Raw genomic sequence first — 26,955 nt, forward strand, 5'->3', positions numbered from 1 at the left:
AACAGTTGTTTTGCTGTCCAAAAAGAATTGGACTTTGAAATAGCATACAATTAGCCTGTGAAGGAAATCCAAAATGCAGGCGGACAAAATTAGAGGGATTGGGAATTTTATGTAGTGGTTCATAGTCATCTCCCAGAGTTCTTTTGCTGGGTGTAGCTGGTTCAGTTCATTACTGCTCTATTGGAACTGATTTGGTTCATCTCATTGTTGAAAATGGCCATGTCCATCAGAATTGATCATCATTTAGTATTGTTGTTGAAGTATACAACGATCTCCTGGTCCTACTCATTTCACTCAGCATCAGTTCATGTAAGTTTCTCCAGGCCTTTCTGAAATCATCCTGTTGGTCATTTCTTACAGAACAATAATATTCCATAATATTCATATACCACAATTTATTCAGCCATTCTCCAATTGATGGGCATCCACGTAGTTTCCAGTTTCTGGCCACTACAAAGAGGGCTGCCACAAACATTCTTGCACATGTGTATCCCTTTCCCATCTTTAAGATCTCTTTGGGATATAAGCCCAGTAGTAACACTGCTGGGTCAAAGGGTATGCACAGTTTGATAACTTTTTGAGCAGAATGGCTGGATGCATTCACAATTCCACCAACAATGTATCAGTGTCCCTGTTTTCCCACATCCCTTAAGGAGGTGTTTCTTGATATGAGCTATAAAGGTGACTAGTGGTTTCAAGAGGGAGAACATTTCCAGCCTTGAGAGGTAAACTGTGCAAAAGAAAAACTTTGGGGAAGAGCAGGTAGCAAACTTTGGCCAGAATACAGTACATGAAGTAGAGTGAACCTGTTAAATTAGGCAGGAGACAAACTTTAAATATCAAACAAATGAGTTTGTATTTTGTCATAGAGGCAATATTAAGTCACACTAGTTCTTGAGCAAGAATGACATGGTCCAACCATGCTTTAGAAAGATCCATTTGGTGTCCATTTGCCTTTACTCCTATTCACATGCTACTTAGTAAATCTTGAGCAAAAATCACAAAACTATACAGACTAGATCTCCTACAGTTGAGCCCTCACTGCAGAAAGGCAATCCTTTCTTTTTTTTTTTTTTTTTTTTTTTTATTACTACTTCCTTAATTGATTTCATTTTCCCACTCAGCCCAGCAGCTTTTCTGAAGATTACCTCATATTTCATCGAAAAAATTGAGATCATTCACAGAGAGCTTCCTCTTTTCCCTGTTCTTCATTTCACATCAGTCATATGTCTTCTGCCCCTATGTCGTGCTTCACTTCTGTTTCACATGAAGTGGTCCTTCTTCTTGCCAAGGCAAACACAAATGACCCTGTGTAATCTTATGTTGTACATCATATGGGTCCCTCCAGCATCTCTGCTATCAGTAATCTTCAATCTCTCTGGCTTTACTCATTCTGCCTTACTGCTTATAATTAGGATTATATCTCTTCCATCCTCAAAAATATTTTCTTGATCCATCCAGCTGCACTAGCTATCATCTTATATCTCTTATGCCACCCGACTTTTGGAACAATTCTTGTATACCACCCCACTCCTCTGACTGTGCCATCTCCGAAATGCAAGCCCCTATCATCTCATATTTGGATACTGAAAAACTGGTCTCCCTTTCTCCTTTCTCAAGTTTCTTCCAACTCTAATCCATCTTCTCATTTAGTAACTCCATTGGTACTTTCTTATCTCCAAGATCAGATATTAAATTCTTTGCCTTTTAAAAACTTTCATAATCTGTCCCCTTCTTACCTTTTTACTTCTTGCCCCTCTCCATGCACTCTGCATTCAGTGACACTTGCCTCTTTGCCTGTTTCTTACAAAAGACTCATCTGCTGACTTCATTTTCATTGGTGGTCCACTTATCTAGAATTCTCTCCCACCTCACCACCACCTCCTGGCTTCCTTGGCTTCTTTTAATTCACAGCTAGTCTTATTTAACCTTCTACCAGAAACCTTTCCCAGTCCTCCTTAATACTTTCATAATGCCACCTTAGTGCTTCCTTCTGAGAATACTCCTAATATATCTTGTATATATCTCATTTGCAGTTGTTTGCTTATTGTCTCCCTCTTTACATTTTAAGTTCCTTAAAAGCAGGGACTGTTTTTTGCCCTTCTTGATATCCTCATGGCTTAGTACAGTTGTGGGCACATAGTAAGTGTTTTAATAAATGGTAATTGACTACTAGAAACATCAGAAACATAGAGCAAGCTTCTAATATAGTTTCGTGACAAAAATGAAGTATTAAAACTTTACTAAGGTACTGTTCTGATCAGTTAAGTCATTTGTATCTTTTTCTAGTTTCATAGAAGGCAGAGAAAAATTCAATTGATAGTGGCTGATTATGTGTCTTCTAAAAGCTGTGCTAGATAGAAATCATAGAGCAAGCCCATAAGAAATGAGAGAAGGGAGGGCTGTTCAAGAAGTTTTGGTAGCTATTATCTTTCATAACTGCTGTAGGTAAGTAATAAACTTGCCTGCAGTATAGAAGTAGATTTTCCCTTTGGTGAAAAGAGAAAACAAAAAAATTCTCTTAAACATGAGTATTTTCTATTTAAATTCTATGATTTCATAAAACCTAAGGATCTATGTGTGAAAACTTGCATAATGTGTTATAGCTTCAGCTTAGAACCAATTATTCTGTCTTAGATATTCAGAAGCATAATTTAGTTTTTTAAAATTATCCCCCCTCATCTATGAAAACCTTATAATATATTCAGCATTGTTTTCTTTTTAAAAATAGTATTTTATTTTTTCTACTTATATATAGACAATTTTAACATTCATTTTTTGGGGGCAACGAGGTGGCGCAATGGATAGAACAACAGCCCTGAATCCAGGAGGACCCGAATTCAAATTTGGTCTCAGACACTTAACACTTCCTAGCTGTGTGACCCTGGGCAAGTCACTTAACCCCAGCCTCAGGGAAAAAAAATTCATTTTTTCAAAATTTTGAGTTCCATATTTTTTTCCTTTCCCCTATTCCTAAAATGATAAGCAATTTGATATAGTTTTAATATGCACAATCATGTAAAACATTTTAATATTAGTCATAATGTGAAAAAATAAACAGACTAAAAGGAAAAAAGCATATACACAAAATAAAGAAAGTGAAAATAGTATATACTTTGATCTATATTCAGAATCTATCAGTTTCTTCTCTGGTTGTGATAGCATTGATTTGGATCACTGTATTGCTAAGAAGAACTTAATCATTCAGAGTTGCTGTTACTGCATACAATGTTCTTCTGGCTCTGCTAAATTTTTTTTTTTTTTTAACTAAAGCTTTTTGCTTTCAAAACATGCAATATTGACCCTTGCAAAATCTTATGTTCCAAATTTTCTCCCCTTTCCCCTCACCTCTCCCTTACTTGGCAAGTAATCCAATATATATTAAACATAGTAAAAATATATGTTAAATCCAATATATGTGTACATATTTATACAATTATCTTGCTGCACAAGAAAAATGAAATAAAAAAAGGAACAAAATGAGAAAGAAATCAAAATGCAAGCAAACAAAAAAGAGTGAAAATGCTGTGTTATGATCCATACTCAGTTCCCATAGTCCTCTCTCTGGATATGGATGGTTCTCTTCATCACAAGATCATTGGAACTGGCCCAAATCATCTCATTGTTGGAAAGAATCATGTCTATCAACTGATTGTTGTATAATATTGCTGTTGCCGTGTATAGTAATCTCCTGGTTCTGCTCATTTCAGTCAGCATCAGTTCATAGATGTCTCTCCAAGCCTTTCTGAAATCATCCTGCTGATTGATTCTTATAGAACAATAATATTCCATAACATTCAAAAACCATAATTTATTCAGCCATACTCCAACTGATGGGCGGGCATTCTCTCAGTTTTCAGTTTCTTGCCACCACAAAAAGGACTGCCACAAACATTTTTGCACATGTGAGTCTCTTTCCCTCTTTTAAGATTTCTTTGGGATATAAGCCCAATAGAAACACTGCTGGATTAAAAGGTATGGCACATTTTGATAGCTCTTTGGGCATAGTTCCACATTTTTCTGCAGAATAGTTGGATCAGTTCACAACTCCACCAACAATACATTAGTGTCCCAGTTTTCCCACATCCCCTCCAACATTCATCATTATTTATTCCTGTCATCTTAGCCAATTTGAGAGGTGTATAGTGGTATCTCAGAGTTGTCTTCATTTACATTTCTCTGATCAATAGTGATTCAGAGCACCTTTTCATATAACTAGAAACGGTTTCAATTTCTTCATCTGAAAATTGTTCATATTCTTTGACCATTTATCAGTTGGAGAATGGCTTGAATTCTTATAAATTTAAGTCAATTCTTTATTTATTTTAGAAATGAGGTTTTTGTCAGAACCATTTTATTGTTTTCCTTCTAATCTTGTCTGCATTGGTTTTTGTACAAAAACTTTTTAACTTAATATAATCAAAATTATCTATTTTGTGTTCCAAAATGAACTCTGGTTCTTCTTTGGCCACAAATTCCTCCCTTCTCCTTAGATCTGAGAGTCAAACTATCCTTTGTTCTTCTAATTTACTTACAATATCATTCTTTATGTCTAGATCAGGAATTCATTTTGACCTTATCTTGCTGTATGGTGTTAGATGTGGGTCAAATCCTAGTTTCTCCTATACTCGTCTCCAGTTTTCCCTACAGTTTTTATCAAATAGTGAGTTCTTATCCCAAAAGCTGGGTTCTTTGGGTTTGTCAAACACTAGATTACTATAATAATTGACTAGTCAATTAATTGTTCTTTAAATGTTTGGTAGAATTCACATGTAAATTCACATGTCGTTGATGATTACTCTCTTTCTTAGTCAGTATCAAATGTTTTCGGCGACTGCTGCTTTATAATATAGCTTTAGGTCTTGTACAACTAGGCTACCTTTTTGCATTTTTTTCATCAATTCCCTTGAGATTCTTGACCTTTTGTTCTTTCAGATGAACTTTGTTATTAATTTTTCTAGATCTGTAAAATAATTTCTTGGGAGTGTGATTGGTATGGTACTGAATAAGTTGATTAATTTAGGTATTATTGTCATTTTTATTATATTTGTTCATCCTACCCATGAGCATATGATATTTTTCCAACTTATTAGATCTGACTTTATTTGTGTGGAAAGTGTTTTGCAAGTTGTGTTCTTATAGTTCCTGATTTTGCCTTGGCAGGTAGACTCCCAAATCTTTTATATCATCTACAGTAATTTTAAATGGAATTTCTCTTTGTATCTCTTGCTGCTGGACTTTGTTGGTAATTATAAAAAATGCTCATTATTTCTGTGGATTTATGTTGTATCCTGCAACTTTACTAAAGTTGTGAATTGTTACTAGTAGTTTTTCAGTTGATTCTTTAGGATTAGCTAAGTATACCATTATACTATCTACAGAGAGTGATAATTTGGTTTCCTCATTACCTGCTCTAATTCCTTTAATTTCTTTTTCTTCTCATTGCCAAAACTAACATTTCTAATACAATATTGAATAGTAATGGTGATAGTGGGCAACCTTGTTTCATCCCGGATCTTAACAGGAATGGTTCTAGTTTGTCCCCATTATATATGATGCTTGCAGATGGTGTTAAATAGATGCTTACTGATCATTTTAAAGAAAATTCCATTTATTCCTATACTTTCTAGTGTTTTTAATAAGAATGGATGTTGGATTTTATCAAATCTTTTTTCTGCATCTATTGAGATAATCATACGGCATAGTCAATTATGCTGATAGTTTTTTTGATATTGAATCAGCCCTGCATTCTGGGTATAAATCCTACTTGGTCATGGTGTATTATTCTGGGGATAACTTGCTATAATCTTTTTGCTAATATGTTATTTAAGATTTTTGCATCAATATTCATTAGGGGAATTAGTCTATAATTTTCTTTCTTTTCTTTTCTTTATTTTTTTCTCCTGAGGCAATTGGGGCTAAGTGACTTGCCCAGGATCACACAGCTAGAAAGTGTTAAGTATCTGAGGACAGATTTGAACTCAGGTCTTTCTGACTTCAGGGCTGGTGTTCTATCCACTGGGCCACCTAACTGCCCCTCTTTCTTTGTTTTGTCCCTACCTGGTCCGGTGCCAGCACCATACCTTTGTCATAAAAAGAATTTGATAGAATTCCTTCTTCCCTATTTTTTCAAATCGTTTGGATAGTATTGGAAAAAATTGTTCTTTAAATGTTTGGTAGAATTCACATGTAAATCAATCTGGCCCTGGAGGTTTTTCTTAGGGAGTTGAGTAATAGCTTATTCTATTTCTTTTTCTAAAATGGGATTATTTAAGGAATTTATTTCCTACTCTATTAACCTGGGCAATCTATATATTTCTAAGTATTCATCCATTTCACTTTGATTATCAGATTTATTGACATTTAGTTGGGCAAAATAATTACTAAGTATTGCCCTAATTTCCTCTTCATTATTGCAAAGTTTTCCCTTTTCATTTTTGATACTAACATGACTGCTCATTTCACTTTGCATCAGTTCATGTAAGTTTTTCTGAAATCTATCTCAGCAGGTGTATTCTTAAATTTTGGAGGATGAGTATGTTCTTTGCATATGTTACCCTTTGAATTTATTTGACGTTATGATCGTTCTCTTGGCAGAAAAAAAGAGCCGTCCTTCCACACACCAGATATGTGGAGCTATTCATAGTTGTAGACAAAGAAAAGGTAAGATTGTTAAATATTTTTCTTATTTTATTTGAAAACAGGCAAAGACTGTGTCTATTTTTATGGAGAAAATCCAAGATTTTTCTATTTTGAAATATCTTACCTAGGAATTCTTCCCTCACATTCTTATAAACTTACCTTGAAGACAGGCATTTTGACCTTTCTTAGATACCTTAATGAATATGAATCAAGTACATCAGCTGCTACTTTACTGTTTGATCAGACTTTTCTATTCCCTGGAATTTAAGATAGTTGTGTATCTTCAAAAGCGGACTATTTTTCTGTAAACAGAAGTTGATCTGGGATTAACAAAGGAATAGTAAAAAGATAAAATCTTTCAGCCCCAAGTTCAATAATGAAATGACATAGTGAATCAGATGATAACCAGGAAGTTTACTTGTTCATAAGAAGATATCCTCTCAACTTCATCAATTTTAGATAACGCTTTAGATAACCATTTTTAAAAAATTGCCTTTGCTCTTGATTCTTTCATATAATACTGCCAATACTGTTCTTAAAAATGCAGAAAAGTTAACAATGTTAGAACTCCCTTCTATGTAGATTGTATATGTAAGAATGATGACCATTGTAAATATACAGATATATACAGATACACATTCACACCACTCAATTCTTATTTGTGAAAAAAATATGGACAATATCATGAATCTGTCTGAAAATGAGTGTGTATACATATATGTATATGTGTGTGTATATATATATATATATGCATATATATATTCAGTGGAATAAGACTGAGATTCTGATGTTCATTACAAGTTCATTACCTTTTAAATGGTAAAAGGAATAAAGCATAGGGAAGGTAAATCAATGTGACCCTAGTAATAGGTAAATAGTGTTTATAGAGTATGTTTGACAAATCACAGAAGTAGATATTTCAGTATTTTGTATGCTTTTGTCACTGTATATGATTTGTTCCTATGAGAAATATTAGATTGAAGTAAAAAAATTTGAAAAAACATAATTTCATTCAGCCCTTCCTATGATTGGTTTGATTCAAAAAGAACTTTGTTCAATTTGTCTTATCTTTTGAAAAGACTGTAAAAGCAATGCCATAAATTATCTTTAATATTTACCCTTTGGTTAAATGATTAACATTTTCTTACTTTTACCATATGTAAATTATGGAGAAGATGTTTACCTGCTAGGGTGTTCCCTTTGCCAGTTTAATCATAGGTCAAATATCTTTGTGTTCACATATTTTGTTTCAGTGAAGAAAATCAGTCACGCTAATGGTTTTATTTTATATATGACAGTTGGTCTAACCACATATTTCGATTTAAAACCACTTGTTTTGGTAGATCTCTAGTCACAAAATCTAACACATGAAAGAATTGCTGATGGTGCCATTAAACTGATATAAAAACATAATATATTTTAAACCTTCATGGACTTATAAGAAAAATGTTCTATCAAAAGTTTTTTGATTTATCGGTTTTAAACATTTTTGTATATAACACATATTTTTCTTTGATGTGTGAAATCATGGCCCACTAATCATATAAGTTACATATGTACAGTTTCCCTTCAATAAAAATAGTTGTATTTGTTGAGTTCTTTGAAAGTTCAATGTCTGAGGTTAATGTTTATATGTGATAAATTTTGTTTATGCTAAGTAAAATTTGTATTAGATAATATTCTAAATTTTCTTTCGTTTGCGATAATATGCAAAATTTTGTGATATAACCTTTGAGAATCACTGTTTTTTACTGACCTAATAATAACTTAGGATCTTTAGGTATTTTTAAACTTTCCCTCTTACTTCTAGAAGGTTACCTACCAAGCAACTTTATTCAGTTTTGTGCCAAGGCAGCACAGGAAGGTTGTCAAATGATATATGAGAGGTTTGTGACCTGCCTTAGAGGAGAGAGTATTTAACCTCAAACACATCTTTTGAAAATCAAAGTATAAATCTCAACTGTAATATTCATAAACCTGTTTTATTTTTAAATCAGTATACATTTGGTCTAAATAGTGCAGTTAATTTATACTGACTTTCAATTGCTTGCTAATTTGGAGGGAATATTTGGGTTATTTCATTTGTGTTTATGAAAAAATGACTTCATTTTATTTTTAATTCCCTTTATCTATTAGGGTATTTTCTAAAGATTGACCTTAATTTTAGATAAAGATATGAGATTTGTAATCTAATCATACTAATTTTTTTTTAAATTCCTTTTCAGACTACACTCTTGTCATTTTACTTATCCTGGTGCTTATTTTCTTTCCATTCCTTTTTTGTTTTGTTTTTCAGTATGACATGATGGGGAGTAATCAAACTGCTGTGAGGGAAGAAATGGTTCATTTAGCAAACTACTTGGATAGTGTGAGTTGTGTTTAATGTCATGATAAAATAATTCATTGTTTATATCAGACCTTCAGAATTGATTGTAAGTTTCTTAGTTTAATCTCTGAGTCACCCAGGGACTTGTTGGTGTTTGAGTCTTACAGTGCTTTATTTCTTAGATTTGTAGACTGCTCTACTTTGTAATACATGTTAAATTTGAAACAAAAGTAAAGGTGTAGTAGATGTATCTAAAACGATAAAGCACTAATTTCATGGAATGTATGTTCTCTTTAAGGTGGATCTGACAATGCCATTTCATAATACATGAAACCTTACTATAATATTTAATTGAAATACTTGTTAAATAATTTGTGTGGAACTCAGTATCTTTAGGAATGCTTTTTCAACTGACATTGTATTTTTGTAGATACAGTTAATGACGTTAGATGGAAAGAAGTCTGTGTCAACTTGTTTGCTGTCAAAATAATTGTCTAGGAAAATTTGTCTTTTATTGACAATATCATTATATTTTTTTTAAAAGAAAACTTTTAAAATAAGAATTTCCTTGTACAATTAAAATTTTGGAATAACAATATTCACATTCTATAATCAGAGCATTAAGAAACTTATCTAGGGTCATATAAGGAATAAGTGTTAGAAATGTAGGATTGGAGCCTAAATATTCTTGACCCCATTTCTATCACTTTTTCCAACAGTGGGTATCACTGTCTCTTTGTCATTTGGTATAAAGTTGTTTTGGGTTTTTTTTTTTTTTTTTTTTTTTTAATTTTATAATTATAACATTTTTTTGACAGTACATATGCATGGATAATTTTTTTACAACATTATCCCTTGTACTCCCTTCTGTTCCGAATTTTCTCCCTCCTTCCCTCCACCCCTTCCCCTAGATGGCCGTCATTCCCATACATATTAAATATGTTGTAGTATATCCTAGGTACAATATATATGTGCAGAACCGAATTTTGTTGTTGTTGTTGCAAAGGAAGAATTGGATTCAGAAGGTAAAAATAACCTGGGGAGAAAAACAAAAAATGCTAACAGTTTATTACACTCATTTCCCAGTGTTCCTTTTTTGGGTGTAGCTGATTCTGTCCATCGTTGGTCAATTGGAATTGGATTAGCTCTTCTCTATGTTGAAGATATCCACTTCCATCAGAATACATCCTCATACAGTATCATTGTTGAAGTGTATAATGATCCCCTAGTTCTGCTCATTTCACTTAGCATCAATTGATGTAAGTTTCTCCAAACCTCTCTATATTCATCCTGTTGGTCATTTCTTACGGAACAATAATATTCTATAACATTCATATACCATAATTTACCCAACCATTCTCCAATTGATGGGCATCCATCCATTTTCCAGTTTCTAGCCACTACAAAAAGGGCTGCCACAAACATTTTGGCACATACAGGTCCCTTTCCCTTCTTTAGTATTTTCTTGAGATATAAGCCCAATAGTAGCACTGCTGGATCAAAGGGTATGCAGTTTGATAACTTTTGGGGCATAATTCCAGACTGCTCTCCAGAATGGTTGTATTCTTTCACAACTCCACCAACAATGCATCAGCATCCCAGTTTTCCCACATCCCCTCTAACATTCATCATTATTTGTTCCTGTCATCTTAGCCAATCTGACAGGTGTGTAATAGTATCTCAGAGTTGTCGGTATAAAGTTGTAAAGTAGCTTTATCTCTAAGTTAATACTATGGTATATATCCTGAAAACAACATTTTATTAACAAAGGAATCAATTTCCCTTGGATTTAACTTACTTTATTATTATCATTATTTATTTATTTATTTTTTGCCTCACATGTATTTTTTTGTGGTGTATTTTTCTTTTTTTTTCCAGATGTACATTATGTTAAATATCCATATCGTATTAGTTGGGCTAGAGATTTGGACAAACTCAAACCAAATCAGTACAGCTGGAAGTGCTGGTGATGTGTTGGGGAACTTTGTACAGTGGCGAGAAAAGTCATTGATTACACGTCGGAGACATGACAGTGCACAATTAATTCTGTAGGTGGTGATCTTTTTTATTTCAAAAAGTTTTATTAAAAAGTGATAATTATTTATTTTTATTGCTGTTGTTTTCTCTCAAGGCTTCTTAACCTTAAGCAAAATTAAAAATTCAAAGTATTGAACATAAGGTAATGACTAATTTTGAATAGAACTTATGCATGTAAGTATTTTTCTCTTCAGATTAACTACTTTGAAAAATCTATGTATTTATTTTAGAAATGCTGCCATTGTTCAAATTATATTTGGAACTAGTTTTTTGGCCATCAGAGTCAAAATTCTTTTTCTTTTTCTTTTCTTTTTTTTTTTTTTTTTGACTAAACAAGCTTCTATTTATTATTATTATTATTTTAATAGTTTTTTATTTACCAGATATATACATGGGTAATTTTACAGCATTGACAATTGCCAAACCTTTTGTTCTAATTTTTCCCCTTTTCTTCCCCGCCCCCTCCAAGATGGCAGGTTGATCAATACATGTTCAATATGTTAAAGTATAAATTAAATACAATATATTTATACATGTTCAAACAGTTGTTTTGCTGTACAAAAAGAATCGGACTTTGAAATAGTGTACAATTAGCCTGTGAAGGAAATCAAAAATGCAGGTGGACAAAAATAGAGGGATTGAGAATTCTATGTAGTGGTTCGTAGTCATCTCCCAGTGTTCTTTCGCTGGATGTAGCTGGTTCAGTTCATTACTGCTCTAGTCAAAATTATTTTTCAAAAATATCTTCTGTGTTAGCAAATCTTTATCTTATAAGGGTGATTTGATTTTTGCAAATAGTATTTGGACAAATGTTCCTGGTCAGTAAAGTGGGTAAGCTAGCAGATTATACTATTTAGGATCAAAAATAAGTTTTTCTACTATGCTAATTTTTACCTGGGGTGCATAAATTGTTTTTATGGCAATTCCAAAAGTAGTTGTAAATTATTTTGGGCAATGAGTGTGCATCATGGCAATAAACTTATAGCCACCTTGAATTTTTATTTTGGCAAGCAGTATTTTCATGATTGTGTAAAATATATTTGTTAAGTGATACATTTTAATCTTCCCATTTTGATTTCATCCCATTCTGATAGCTCATTGTGATGTGGAGGTAAACCTAAATTCTTGAACAATACTACTACATCAAGTGAGATTATGCTTTTAGGAGGCTTGAGGATTCATGAGATTTAGAACAGTTGCTGAAGAAAATGGAATAGAGAATTAACTAAGGAGAATTAGAATGTTTGTGATAATGTACTAAGATCCCTATTGAGCTTAGATATAAAATAAATTTATAGTGGTTTTCTGATTCTTTTATCTCTGATCATTAGTACTTGAATAAGAACAAGGGCAGTAATGGGGTAAGGACAATAGCAACTGATAGAGTAGTACTGTTACATTTTGGAAAGCCATGATTAATCATAAACAAGGGAAGTAAAGGATTTGAAAGTAGAGAATACTGAAGAATTGAGAGGTAGTCTGGGGCCAGAAGTCAGGAGACCTGGGTTCAAGTACTGCCTTTGGTACTTAGCTAATATGTAATCAGACCTCTCTCAAAGACCATTGAAAAATGTATATTAAAAAAAAAGGAGTAAAGAAATAAAAATTTATTAAGCACATGTTACATACCAGGCACTATAGTACCTGCTTTATATATATATCTTTTTATTTACAAGATATATGCATGGGTAATTTTCAGCATTGCAAAATCTTTTGTTCTAACTTTTCCCCTCCTTCCCCCAACTCCTTCCCCCAGATGGCAGTTTGACCAATATATGTTAAATATATTAGCGTATAAGTTAAATACAATATATGTATACATGTCCATATAGTTATTTTGCTGTAGTACCTGCTTTTAAATACTATTTAATTGATCCTCACTGTAACCCTGAGAGGTAGATGCTGTTATTTTCCTCATTTTACAGATGAGGATACTGAGACAAACAGGAGTTAAGTAACTGGCTCAAGGTGACATACTACTAAGTATCTGTGGTTGGATTTGAATTCAGATCTTCCTGACTCCAGGTCTACTGCTCTGTCCACTATTCCTAGCCCTTACAAAAGGGCAGAAAATATATATGTGCATTAGGATTGCTGAGAAGCAAACATTTTGTATACTTTAAAAGACTATGGAATTGTAAGTTATTATTAATTATATAAGGCAGTTAAGAAGGGTTTCCATTAAAGTGTTTCAATTTATACAACTTTAGCTACTTTAGAGAGTATGTTATAGTCATGGAACAATTCCATTTATGTGCAGAAATTCACTTATTGCATTGGATGAGTCGTTGCTCTGTTCAAATCTGACTAGGTATGTTTGATACAGTTTTTCCTACTACAGTTTTCTAGTGACAATCTGATGGCATCATCCTAACCAGCAAAAAAGATGTTTTACTTTATTAGTCAAGTTCCATTTTTCATTTCTCTGGTAATTCAGGAAGAAGGGCTTTGGAGGAACTGCAGGAATGGCATTTGTGGGAACAGTGTGTTCAAGAAGTCATGCAGGAGGCATTAATGTGGTACGTTGGCCTTTTCATATACTGCTAATTTATCTCTTTATCTATTTGTATAGCTATTTATGTACTAAATATTTTAGATTTTCCCCCCAAATTACATGTAAAAACAATTTTTAACAGTTTTTTTCAAAAGTTTTTTTTATTTTTTTTCCCTGAGGCTGGGGTTAAGTGACTTGCCCAGGGTCACACAGCTAGGAAGTGTTAAGTGTCTGAAACCAGATTTGAACTCCGGTCCTCCTGAATTCAGGGCTGGTGCTCTATCCACTATGCCACCTAGCTGCCCCTTTGACCTGTATTCTTATAAATTTGACTCCGTTTTCTATGTTATTGGAAAAGAGATCTTTATCAGAGATTCTTGCTGTAAAAATATTTTCTCCAGTTTCTTGCTTTCCTTTAAATTTTGATTTCATTGGCTTTATTTGTGTAAAACTTTTATAATTTAGCATAATCAAAAGTATCCATTTTATATTTTGCAATATTTTCTATATCTTATTTCATCTTAAATTTATCTCTTATTCATAGATCTGACAGGTAAACTATTTAACACTTCCCTAACTTGTTTATGATATCAACCTTTATGCTTAAGTCATCTATTCATTTTTACCTTAACCTAGTATATGGCAGGGGTTCTCAAACTATGGTCCGAGGGCCAGATGCGGCCCAGTGAGGATGTTTATGCGACCCACCGGGTTATGGCAAATGGGCTGAGGGGCAGAGACAGTGTGAGGTTTTGTTTTTACTATAGTCTGGCCCTCCAACAGTCTGAGGGACAGTGAACTTGCCCCCTATTTAAAAAGTTTGAGGACCACTGGTATATGGTATGAGAGGTTGGTTTTTACCTAATTTCTGCCAAATTGCCCAATAGTTTTATGAAATGGTGAGTTTGTGTCCCTAAAGCTTGGATCTTTGGGTTTATGAAACACTATGGTCATTTACTACAATGTATTGTGTACCTAGTGCCTAGTACCTAATAATACACTGATATTGTTTTGATGATTATTGCTTTATGATACAGTTTGGAATCTAGTGTGGCAGTAGATGTGAAGTACTACTTCACTTTTTTTTTTCATTGATTCCCTCAACATTCTTGACCTTTTGTTCCAGCTGAATTTTCGTTAATATTTTTCTTGCTCTACAAAATAGTCTTTTGGTAATTTGATTGGTTTCCAATACCAAATTAGTATATTAATTTAGGTAGAATTGTCATTTTTTAAAAAATGCTTGCTCTGTGTGCCATGAGCAATTCTTATTTTTCAAATTGTTTTTTGTTGTGTGAAAAGTATTTTGCAGTTGTGTTCACATAGTTCCTAAGTTTATCTGGATAGATAGACTCCTAAGTATTTTATATTGTGTATTCATATTTTAAATGAAATTTCTCTTTCTATGTCTTGCTGTTGAATTTTGTTCATGACATAGAAATGCTAATAATTTATGTGGGTTTATGTTATATCCTGCAACTTTCTTCCTGCTTTAGGTATCTACCATATTTGTTTTTCTAAAATGGGATTATTTAGATATCATATTTTCTCTTCTATTAATCTGAGCAATTTATACTTTTGTAAATATTCATCTATTTTGTTTAGATTGTCAGATTTATTGACATATAATTAGGCAAAATAGCTCCCAATAATTGTTTTAATTTTTTCTTCAATGATGGTGAATTCAGCCCTTTCATTTTTTGATACTAGTAATTTGGTTTTCTTCTTTCCTTTTTAAAATCATATTGTTCAGTGGCTTACCTATTTTCCCCTCCATAAAACCACATCTTGTTTTATTTTTTAGTTTAATGGTTTCTTTCATTTTCAAATCTCTCTCTTGATTTTCAGGATTTCTAATTTGATGTTTAATCAGGGACTTTTAATTTATTCTTTTTCTAGTTCTTTTTTAGTTGCATACCCAATATACTGATTTATTGTTTTAAACACTTTATTAAGTGTTTAGAGATAGAAAATTTTTTCTTGAATACTGCATTGGCTGCATCCCATAAGTTTTGGTATATTGTCTCATTATTGTTATTCTGTTTGATTTGTTTTTTGATCCATTCTTTAGGATTAGATTATTTTGTTTCCAATGACTTTTTAATGTTTCTTTCTACTGTCAAGTATAATTTTTATTGCATTATAATCAAAAAAGGATGCCTTTAATACTTCTACTTTTCTTCATTTGGTTGTGAGGTTCTGATGCCCTAATACTTATATAGTTTCTTTTCAATTAGGTGCCATGTTCTTCTAGGAAAAAAGTGTATTCCTTTCTATTCCTACTCAGTTTTCTCCAGAGGGCTATCATATCTAACTTTCCTCCCTCCCTCCCTCCCTTCCTCACTTCCTCCCTTCCTCCCTCTCTCTTTTCCTCCTTCCTTTCCCTCCTCTCACCCCCTTAAGGAAATTAGGGTAAAGTGACTTGCCCAGGATGATATAACTATAAAGTGTCAAATGTTTGAGACTGAATTTGATTTCAGGTTCTCCTGACCACAAGTAGTGATACTCTGTCCACTGTGGATTTATCTGTCCCCATATCTCATTTTTCTCAAATTCTATTTGCCTTCTTAACTCATTTCTCGTTTATTTTTTAAATTAGTTTTATCTAGTTCTGAGGGAAAGTTGAGGTCATCCTCTAGTGTAGTTTTACTTCTTTTTTCCTTCTGTAATTCATTTAAAAAGTTAGCTCTTATACCATTTAGTGTATTTTTAGTAATATTTCTATACTTTCTATGGTACCTTTTTTATTATATATTTTTTATAATATTATCCCTTGTATTCATTTCTCCAAATTATCCCCCCCCTCCCTCCATTCCCTCCCCTCCCCCCATGACAGGCAATCCCATATCTATGGTACCTTTTAACAAGCTATGGTCTCCTTCTTTATCTCTTTTAATTGGATTTGTTTTTGTTTTTGCTTTGTCTTACATCATGTTTCCCACCACTGCTTTTTCTTTTTTTTAACTTCAGCGTAAGTATAATAGATTCTGCTTCAAATTTTTATGTTTACTCTGTGTATGTGTGTCTATGTACTTCAAATTTGTTTTCTTAGAAACAACATGTATGATTCTGAGTTTTAATTCATTCTGCTATTCACTTATATGGGTGAATTCATTTCATTCTCATTTATAGTTATGATAATTGTGTATTTCCCTGCATCCTATTTTCCCTTGTTTATCCTTTTTACTCCTTTATCTTTCATTTATCCCTCCTCATAAGTATTTTACTTCTGACCACTACCTTCTGCAAATTGTCCTCTTTCTCCTCCACTTCTCTTTTTCTCATCCTTTTTTTTTCCCTATAAGGTAAGATTGATTTTTTTTTTAATCAAGTGCTTTTATATTATTCCCTCTTTGAACCAATTCTGATGAGAGTAAGGGTTAAACATTGTCTGCCAATCCCTCCCCCATTCTCTCTCTACTGGTCATAGTTCTTTTATTCCTCTTTTATGTGATATAATTTACCCCAGTTATACTCCTTTCTTTCCCTTTTGTTCCAGTGCATTCCTCTCTCTCTCCTCTTAATTTTTTTTTTTAAATCATCCCATCATATTCAATTTATATTTATACCTCTATGTAGGCTTTTAATTAATAGTAATACAGTTCTTAGTATCTTCTTCCCATGTAAGAATATAAAACATTTTATGTTTTCTTTTTCCTTTTTTAACTTTAATCTTCTCTTGAGTCTTATATTTGAAGATCATTTTTGTTGTTGCTCTCAGGTTTTTTAATTAGGAATGCTTGAAAGTCCTTTATTTCTTTAAATGTCCATTTCCGTCCTGAAGGATTATACTTAGTTTTGCTGGGTAGGTGATTCTTGGTTGTAATCCTCACTCTTTTGCCTTCCAACAAAGATTGTGATTGAAATTTGCTAATGCTTGGATATTCTTTTAAACCATTGCTTAAAAAAAAAAAAAAAAAACTAGAGGAAGTAACAATCTCATCAGCCCATGAAAATAGAGGCTATCACTTTGTTTCTTAGAAGGTCTCCAGAATATCTTCCATCAATTGCTATTTAAAAATCATTGCATTTAAGCTAATATATTCCTGAACATACAAGTCCAAAAAATATTCATGTAAATGTTGATTTGTAAACTGGCTTGTAGAATACCTAATTAAAACTAAATGTAATTCTTTTTATTGAGCAGATATCTTTTGAGAAATAGCATTCCGTAATCACATTCCTCCTTTTATATAGTTTGGACAAATCAGTGTGGAGACCTTTGCTTCCATTGTTGCTCATGAGTTGGGACATAACTTGGGAATGAACCATGATGATGGGAGAAACTGCAGTTGTGGAGCAAAGAGCTGCATCATGAATTCAGGAGCATCGTAAGTCAAATATCTTGGCTTTGGAATGAGTAGTAAAATAGAAAAATGATATTTAAACTTGATGAATAAAGTACCACCCTCTTATTTTAGAAGTTAAATAGCATAAAGAAGCTATTCATTTCTGAAATAGAAATTATAGATGTTATATTAATAACTTAAATAGTAACACATTTATGTAATGCTTCAATGCTTTAAAACTTTAAAAAAAGACCTTTTCTCATAACAATCATGTTTGTAGGCATTACCAAGATTGTAATATGGAAAACACTGGACTTTGGAGTTAGGGCAGTAGTTTAATCTTAACTCTATCTTTCTGTTTTAATACCTTCAATTAATTTACTTTTTTGGCTCTCAGATTCCACAAGGGTAAAATGAAGAGGTTTGGCATGATAATTTTTACAGGCACTTACAGCTCTAAATCACAAACACTTGATTTTATTTTTTTCAGATTTGTAAAATAAGGCTCAGATTTATATCACTTCATCTAATTACACAGTTAATATGTTTGAATTTGAATTTAGGTGTTCTAAGTCAAAATCCAATGTTCGTTCTTCTATATATTTTTATTTTTGCCAGAGATTACTATGGATCACTTAGAGGATGCTCCCAGACCACATACCTCCTCAAACACATTTTGAAAATTACTGACAGAAATTAGAGAAACAAACTGCTCCCTTCCCCCACTTCCACCCACCTCTTTTTGGTTATATTTTGATAGGGAATATTGTTATATGTAAATATTTTAGTTTATTTTTTTCCTTAACATAGTCTTGTGGAAGTGTAGCTCTTGCCTTGAGGATATTGGAGAGTATATCAATGGGAACCCCTTCCCTACCACCTTTTCATTTTATTAATTGATTAATGTTTTATGAAATGATATGTTTGGACTTTAAAATTATGTGAGAATTATACATTTTACATTTTCTTGAAGGGCTCTATATTTTGCTCCTGACTTTTACAAACAATTTTAGCAAAGTTAGATATTTATTCTTATTAATTAAGTTAAATATTTATTCTTATGGGATGTTCTTCCCATTCATGTGGATACTCTAGTTACTACTAGCAATTATGATTTCTCTATTCTTTCATGGAAATTCTTCATTAATTTTTGGGATCAAAAATAAATAATCATTTCTTGTCTAGTCTTCAAATTTATAAGAACATGGTTAGCTTGGTCTCCTGATGAACTTTTGTAATTCAAGCTATCAGAGCTTGTTTGTATTTGACTAGAATGGCCTCTGAAAATTTGGAGATTATTTCCTCATCGTGATGAACATTTCTCTTTTAAAATGCTTTGTCATGTGCTTAGGATGTTAGGCTGAATGAAGACCTGATTTTTACACACCAGCAAATAAATCATCCATGTTGAGATTGAATTTGTAGTTACTTTTGAATTAATTAGGTGAAGTTTTTCATAAGAATTAGGTTTTAAGGGTTTAAGGATAGGATAAAATTATGGCACATAGTTGTGAGAAGTTTTGACTTACTGCTATGGAGAAAACCAAACAAAAATGTAAACAATGACAATAGAACCAATCAGCTGTATTTGTTTCTGAATTGTATGTTGATTTGAAAATATTATGATGTGATAAAAGTATGAGGATAGGTATTCAGAAACCAGGATCTGGTCCATCACGTAATGTATAGAGACCTTGCCCAAGTCATGCCATTTCATCTGTTAAAATATGGTTCTTAGATTAGAATTTTAAAATAATTAATAATTTTAGTATTTAGGAATTGATCTTCCTAAAGTTCAGGTCTGATGTCACCCACCTATTAAATAAATTCCAATGAATTCTAGTTATCCTCAGAATCAAATGTAGAATCCTTTCTTATACTGTAGTGCCATGTATTCTGATATTTAATAACACCATCCTCCTTGTTCTTTCTCTAACAAGATAAATCCCATGTAACTAAACAAATTTTCACTGGTTTTATACCATGCCTAGAATGCTGTCCCTGCTCATCTCTGCCTCTTGTTTTCTTTTAGGTTCCAATTTAAATACCACCTTCTACAGGAAATTTTTCTTGATACAAGAAATTGTGCTTCTGTGATCATCTTTGATTTATCCTATATATAATTTTTTTTGTTGATGTTATTTTATCATTAGATTGTGAGCTTTTCAAGGGCAAGGACTGTCTTTTACTTCATTTTGTATTTCTAGTGCTTAGCATAATACCTGGCATTGTTTATTGTTTGTTGGTTGACTAACTGACATGAAGATCTGGGCTTTGCTATATTTTCTGTGAACATATTTACTATTAATTGTGAAACTCTAGGGAAAGAAGATTATTCATAAGAGATTATGAGGTGATATTTCTATCAAAGAAGTAGGGTTAGAAGTGAAAACATATGACCAGCCTGCCATACTTTGGTATAGATCTGTGAATTCATTGATTTCTGTATTTACTTTAGTGATGCAGATCTTAACGTATATACTTCATCCTATCTAACTCTTATCCAGGCTTTCTTGTAAAACCTCACAACATTTTGGGGGTTTCTTTTCCCTTACTCTCACTATACTTGTCTGGGTCTATCTCCTTTTATAATCATATCTTTTATAACATTCTTCATTTTTAGTTCTTCTCTGGTAATATGTTGAGGCTTACTCATATTTTTGGGGTAGCTAAATGGCTCAGTGGAAAGTATACTAGTCATGGAGTCAGAAAGACATCTTCATGAGTTCATATCTGGCTCAGACACTTGTGTGACCCTGGGCAAATCATTTAACTCTGTTTGCCTTAATCCACAGGAAACTTTGTGAAGCATTGTGTATTGGTGACTGCTGTTAGAAGCCAAATATGATATCTTCATTGATGGAGAAAAGATATATTTTAGAAAATGTTTTAGATTTTTTTTAAAGAACAAAACAAAATGTTTTAATATGAAAAATTTTGACAGATCTTTTTCATTTTTCATCTGTTTTTATTCTCCCAGTTTTATCTTTAAATGCCTTGAGAATTATCTGGTTTACCTGGGTCATTACCAGGTTTTGGTTTGTTTTTTTAAATTGTACCTTACTGTTTTAACAATATGAAACTGTTCATCATCTCCTAACTTCCTCCTCCACAAGATTTTTACAAACTAGCTTATAGTATTAATCAATATTTATGTATCAAATGTAATGACTATTTCAGATTGGAAGAGTTTAGGACAAGAGCTCATATCTGCACAGCTCTCCCTTCTAAAAACAATTACAGTACTTGGTAGAAGATGGTTGTAGTTGATAGGACTTCTTTAAGTAAACCAAGTCAGTTTCTTTGATTATCTTAGTTGATCAAGTTATATTAAAATATAAAGTCAGATCAGGAAGCCTGTAATAGTACACACACACACACACACACACACACACACACACACACACACACACACACACACACACACACACACATATACATACACACACAAACACACACACAAAACATTAAGCATCTTCCATATGTCAGTCACTTTGCTAAGTACTAGAACTACAAAAAAATACAGATAGTCCCTGCACTCAAGGATAGCTAAATCTAGATCTAGAATACATGCAGATATTATATATGTTGGATTCTGATGTATTGGGGCTGTTTTCTGCATATTTTTGAGTAATTATAGTTAAGAAAATATAAATGTTAATAGCTGCTTATATTAGGCTGATTATAGCCAAGAAAATCTGATGTTAGAGTCAGTTATAAAAAGCTATACATGATTTAGAAGTTGACATTTAGTTATTGGATTGTTTTGGAGAATATAGTCAGATTAGAAGAGCAGTATGACATGTTGGTAAAAAAAACAAAAACAAAACAAAACAAAAAAAAGAACAAGAGATCTGCAAGATTTCCTGAGTTCTTGTTTTGACTTTGCCACTTATGGCTTGCATTTTGATAAGTTACTTAGAGAAGTCTTACTTTGAAGATAATTAATTACATTTGTAGTGTGCTCTGAAGGCAGGTAGGTGGTGCAGTGGCTAGAGCACTACACTTAGAATCAGAAAGTTTTCATTTTCCTGAGTGCAAACCCAACCTCAGACTATGTGATCCTGGGCAAGTCACTTCACCGTGTTTGTCTCAGTTTTCTCATTTGTAAAATGATATGGAAAAGGAAATGGCAAACTGCTTCAATATCTTTGCCAAAGAAACCCCAATATGGATTCTTGAGGAGTTGGAGAAGACTGAAATAACTAAACAACAGTAATAATCATTGTGCTAAGAGGAAAATGTTTTCAGAGCATCTTTCTATATTAACTTTAAAAGTGTTTTAGTTTTCTCCAAATGTGAATTCTTGCAAGTACTCTTTCTGTTTTATGAAGCAATATGAAATATTTTTGATTTTTTTGGTTTAGTTGTATTTTCAGCCTTGTAAAATAATATGAAAACTTTTTTCCTTGTCTTTCTTTTAGAGGTTCTAGAAACTTCAGTAGTTGCAGTGCTGATGACTTTGAGAATCTGACTTTAAATAAAGGAGGAACCTGTCTACTTAATATTCCAAAAGCTGATGAAGCCTACAGTGCCCCTTACTGTGGTAATAAAATAATAGATCTGGGGGAAGAATGTGACTGTGGCTCTCCAAAGGTCAGTAATTATTATTATAATTTTTGAATTCTGTTTTTTTTATTATTATTTTGAAATTAAATAAATAAAGACAAAAAAAGAACATTTCCATGTATATGGCACAACACAAAAAGAGGATTCATTAAAAACTGAATTTGCATTTTACACTGGTCTTTTTGAAAAAACTATATAATAAGTACTACATATTATTTTAAAAAAAAATTAGCTTTTAATTTTCCAAGTATATGCAAGGATAGGTTTCTATATTCACTCTTGCGGTCTTGTGTTCCAAAATTTTCTCTCTCCATTCCCCTAGATGGCTGGTTATAGATACTTTAATAACTCAGCATAATTTCAAATTACTCTCCAAAATTGTTGTATTAATTTACAGTTCCACTAATGGTGAATTAATGTCCTAGTTTTTTTTTTTTTCCTAACATTTGTTGTTTTCTTCTATCATTTTAGCAAATCTGATAGGTATAAAGTGATATCTTAAAGATATTTTAATTTTTATTAATCATTAATTACATAGAGCATTTTTTCTTTATGACTGTAAATTGCCTTTATTTCTTCATCAGAAGACTGCCTATTCATATCCTTTGATCCTTATGTCCTTACAGATTTGACAGAGTTCTTTATACATTTGAGACATGAGACCTTTATCTGAGAAAATGTCTAGAAACATTTTTCACTATTTTCTGCTTTTCTTCTGGTCTTGGCTCCATTGATTTTATTTGTAGAAAACTTTTATAATGTAATGTAATCAAAATTTTTTATTTTATGCTTCACAGTGCTCTCTGTTTCTTGTTTATTCATAAATTGTAAGTCTGATAGGTAATATATTTCCCATTTTTCTAATTTTCTTGTGATATCTACCTTTATATTTAAGTCACATATTCATGTTGTTTTTATCTTGACAAATAGTAGATATTGGTCTATGCTCGGTTTCTGCCAGATAGCTTTTCTAACACTTTTTACTAAATAATGAATTCTTATTTTGCTAAGCCTAGGTCTTTATACTTGTCAAATACAAAGTTACTATACTCATTTCCTGCTGTGTATTATATGTCTACTCTGTTCTGCTGATCTGCCTTTCTGTTTCTTAGCTCCAGATAGTTTGGGTAATTATTGCTTTATGATATTTTAAAAATCTGAAACTGTCAAGCCTATTTTCTTTACATTTTTTTCATTAGTTTCTTTGAATTTCTTAATCTTCTGTTCTTTTGAATGAATTTTGTTATTTTTCTAACTCAGAAAATAGTTTTTTGGTAATTTAATTGGGAGGACATTGAATAAATATATTAGTTTCATTAAGTCATTTGTTATATTGACCCTTCCTACTCATGAACTATTAATATTTCTCCAGTTATTTAAATCTTATTTAACTTGTATAAAATTTTTATATAATTTTTTCATATATTTTTTGAGTTTATTTTTGGTAGGTATAGTCTTTCAGGAACTCCTTTTAGGCTTGTGACCATTTGACATTTCTCTTTGCAGTAGCAGTGGCTTTTTTTAACTTCACTGTCTTCCTCAGACTATGAACCCATACCTTCTCTGTCTTCATAGTGACTGTCTCTGGTTGAGTTCTTTCTCCTTTGTTTACTCATTTTTGTATTTCTTTTATTTTAACCAATTTATTATTATAGTCATGTTCTAGTCCCAAGGTATGGGAAATAGTACTCCATGTTCTCAGGTTCTTCTTATTGTTATTTCCTGAGCTCTGTTGCGGCATTTTTCTTCACCCCGAAGCCCATTGCTTACAAATGCTGTTCCTCCCCCAAGTCCTTCTGGTAGTTGTCAGCTTCAGTTCTCCCCTCTGGCCTGGTGAAATCATGGACTCAGCTCTCCTGCAAGGGCCCACAGATAGCAGGGTCCTTGTCCTTCTCTTCTGTACTCTCAAGGAGTGTGCTCTTTCTTTCTTGGCTATAGCTATCCAGGCCTAATTCTAGTATGGTCAGCTCAATTGAGATAACATTTAAAGTATTATATAAATGTGAGTTAGTATTATTAGGTTGCTATGATTTTATTTTATTCCTCTAGCACAAGTTGGATAGCTTTTTGGTGGTAGGCAGTTGGGGGCTGTTCTGAGTGTGGGGATTGTAATCATGAACATGTGCCTGGGCAGTTTGAGAATTGTAATGCTCTTACACGTGTGTATATATGTGTGTGTGTGTGTGTGTGTGTGTGTGTGTGTGTGTGTGTGTGTGTTCCTTTTCTTTTTTGTATCAAATTGCCATTTTCTTTTATCATTGCAACCATTTTTGGGAAATAAGAGTAACATATATTTAGGCCTGATCATTTCTTAAGGTGTGAAATTCTGTTTAGCACTCCTGATATCCTATTATTTATATGGCTTTAAAGCCTTTTCTGACAGCCAATTTATATCATCTAACAGGAATGCGAATTGGATCCTTGCTGTGAATCAAGTACTTGTAAGCTCAAATCAGGTGCTGAATGTGCATATGGTGACTGTTGTAAAAACTGTCGGGTAAGAAAGCTTTCTTGCTTGAAAAATAAAAATATTCATCTTTTGCCTTCTGAAATCTCGTAAAAAAGTACTTATTTTGTTGTGTGGTTAAGAAGGAAAGCTTTATTGGGTTTTAATGTGTTGTACATTTATGGCATTGAGAGAAATTCTACCATAGCAAATGTCCTTGGTATATTTGATCAGTCATTCGACAAACATTAATCATCTAAAAATTTAGATTCTAATTGCTTTCAGGCCCCTTTCTGCCACTTTTATTGCAGAGATGAAAGGGAACAGTATAGAATGGTAATTTTATATAGCTTTTTAATTTATTGAGTTTCCATGATATGATAATTTTTACACTTAGTTTCCAGAATATTGGTTGATAACTTTTATATCTGGGCTAGGATGATCCTTGGTAAGTAGATTCAATCTGCCACCAGGACTATACACAGAATCTTTCCAACATAGTAGATCTTTTTGTCATAATGGAATGAATTTTGAGGAGTTTTTGCATAAGATGTGTCTAACTTTGATTTACTTATTAAAATTGAGCCAGTACTAACTGTTTGATTTGAATTTTGTTTTATCAGTTCCTTCCAGGAGGTACTCTATGTCGGCAGAGTGCCAATGAATGTGATCTCCCAGAGTATTGTAATGGCTCATCTCAGTTCTGTCAGCTAGATGTTTATGTTCAAAATGGACACCCATGCCAGAACAATAAAGCCTATTGTTACAGTGGCATGTGTCAGTTTTATGATGCTCAGTGTCAAGTCATCTTTGGCTCAAGTAAGATTTAAATAGAAAATATTTCAAGTGACATAATTTTTAAGATGTGTTTAATTTGTCAAACTAAAATAGTTCTAATTTTAATTTTCTTAAATTTCTATGGTGTTGAAGATGTATATTTCCCTCACTTGCTTGTGCTAAGGAGATTTCTTAGTTGAAATATTGTTATCAAATGTTTAACTATCTAGTTTCTGTATGAAAATGTGTACCTAGTTTGTAGTTTACATTAGTCAAAAAAATGCTTACTTTCCTTTTGGAATTCACTAAACATCCTGTCTTGGTGTTCCTTTTAATAAGATATTTTATGTAATTTAAGAATGTAATGTTTATTTTTATTTAAAAAGATTGGATTTGTAAGACAAGCCATGTGTAAAGAGCCAGTTTTGGTATCAGGAAGAGCTGGATTAAAATCCTCCCTCAGATTGTGTTTGTTACCCTTGTAAAGTCACTTAACCTCTCACTTTCCTATTCAACTCTAAAACAAGGGATCTTAACCTGGCATTGATAAATAGATTTCAAGGGGTTTGTGAATTTGGATGAGGAAAGAAAGTCACAGCTTTATTTAAATATGTTTGATTTCCTTTGTTATTCCTTGTATTTTGTTTTTAATTGTTTCTGAGACCTTTGGTAATTCCAAATGAGGAAACCCTTCTGTCAATGAAAACTAGAAACTATTCTGCAACTTGCATTCTTAGACCAGTGGTTCTTAACTTTTTAATAACTCCTCTAGCAGTCTGGTGGGACCTACAGACTCCTCAGAACAGGTCTCTCTATCAAAGACCAAATTGCAAGGTGTAAACCTAGAGAAAAATAATTCTTCTCATATACTTCATGCAAATGGCAAGTAGTTTAGCAACCTGTTAGACAGGTAGTGCTGCCTTTTTGGTTAATAGAATCTTAAAATTTAAACTAGTCTTTTTCATGTTTCTTGAATATGAGATGGTCTCTTTAGAATCTGTTTAGACTTCAGCATGATTATTAGCATCCATTGATTGAGTTATGAATTTAGTAATCATTTTAAATAAACTTATTATAGCAGCATCAACAGAAATTTGAAAATAAAAGATACATATATGTGTGAGGCATTATTTATTCACTTTACAGAAGTTAAATGTGCTTATGTATAGATTATACACACACACACATGTATGTATGCACGTTTATTCCTAATCTTATAGTTACTCCATGGTCCAACAAGAATCCTATATTCACTGGTTAGGAGCCATTCAGTTGAGTTATCTGGTCACAGGTAAGTCCTCAGAGTCAAGGATAACACCAAAATTTTCAACACAGAAGCTTGAGTGGAATGGATAGTTTAAAAAATAAAAAGACA

General features: G+C 32.5%; 1 protein-coding gene across 3 annotated transcripts in view; it reads left to right on the forward strand.

Annotated features, from left to right (window-relative positions):
* Nucleotides 1-26,955, forward strand: part of ADAM9 (ADAM metallopeptidase domain 9) — a 93,288-nt gene that overhangs the window by 36,481 nt on the left and 29,852 nt on the right. For all 3 annotated transcript variants that reach the window (XR_012486004.1, XM_074287300.1, XM_074287299.1), the window contains exons 7-14: nt 6,598-6,663; nt 8,939-9,010; nt 10,847-11,016; nt 13,443-13,524; nt 17,697-17,830; nt 22,213-22,384; nt 24,762-24,854; nt 25,427-25,622. Coding sequence is in view for 2 of the 3 variants with exons in the window: in XM_074287300.1 (XP_074143401.1) it covers nt 6,598-6,663; nt 8,939-9,010; nt 10,847-11,016; nt 13,443-13,524; nt 17,697-17,830; nt 22,213-22,384; nt 24,762-24,854; nt 25,427-25,622 (985 nt within the window). In the remaining variant the exon portion in view is untranslated. The remainder of the gene's footprint in view (nt 1-6,597; nt 6,664-8,938; nt 9,011-10,846; nt 11,017-13,442; nt 13,525-17,696; nt 17,831-22,212; nt 22,385-24,761; nt 24,855-25,426; nt 25,623-26,955) is intronic.

This window comes from Sminthopsis crassicaudata, chromosome 2 (assembly GCF_048593235.1).
Source record: "Sminthopsis crassicaudata isolate SCR6 chromosome 2, ASM4859323v1, whole genome shotgun sequence".
Lineage (NCBI taxonomy): Eukaryota > Metazoa > Chordata > Mammalia > Dasyuromorphia > Dasyuridae > Sminthopsis > Sminthopsis crassicaudata.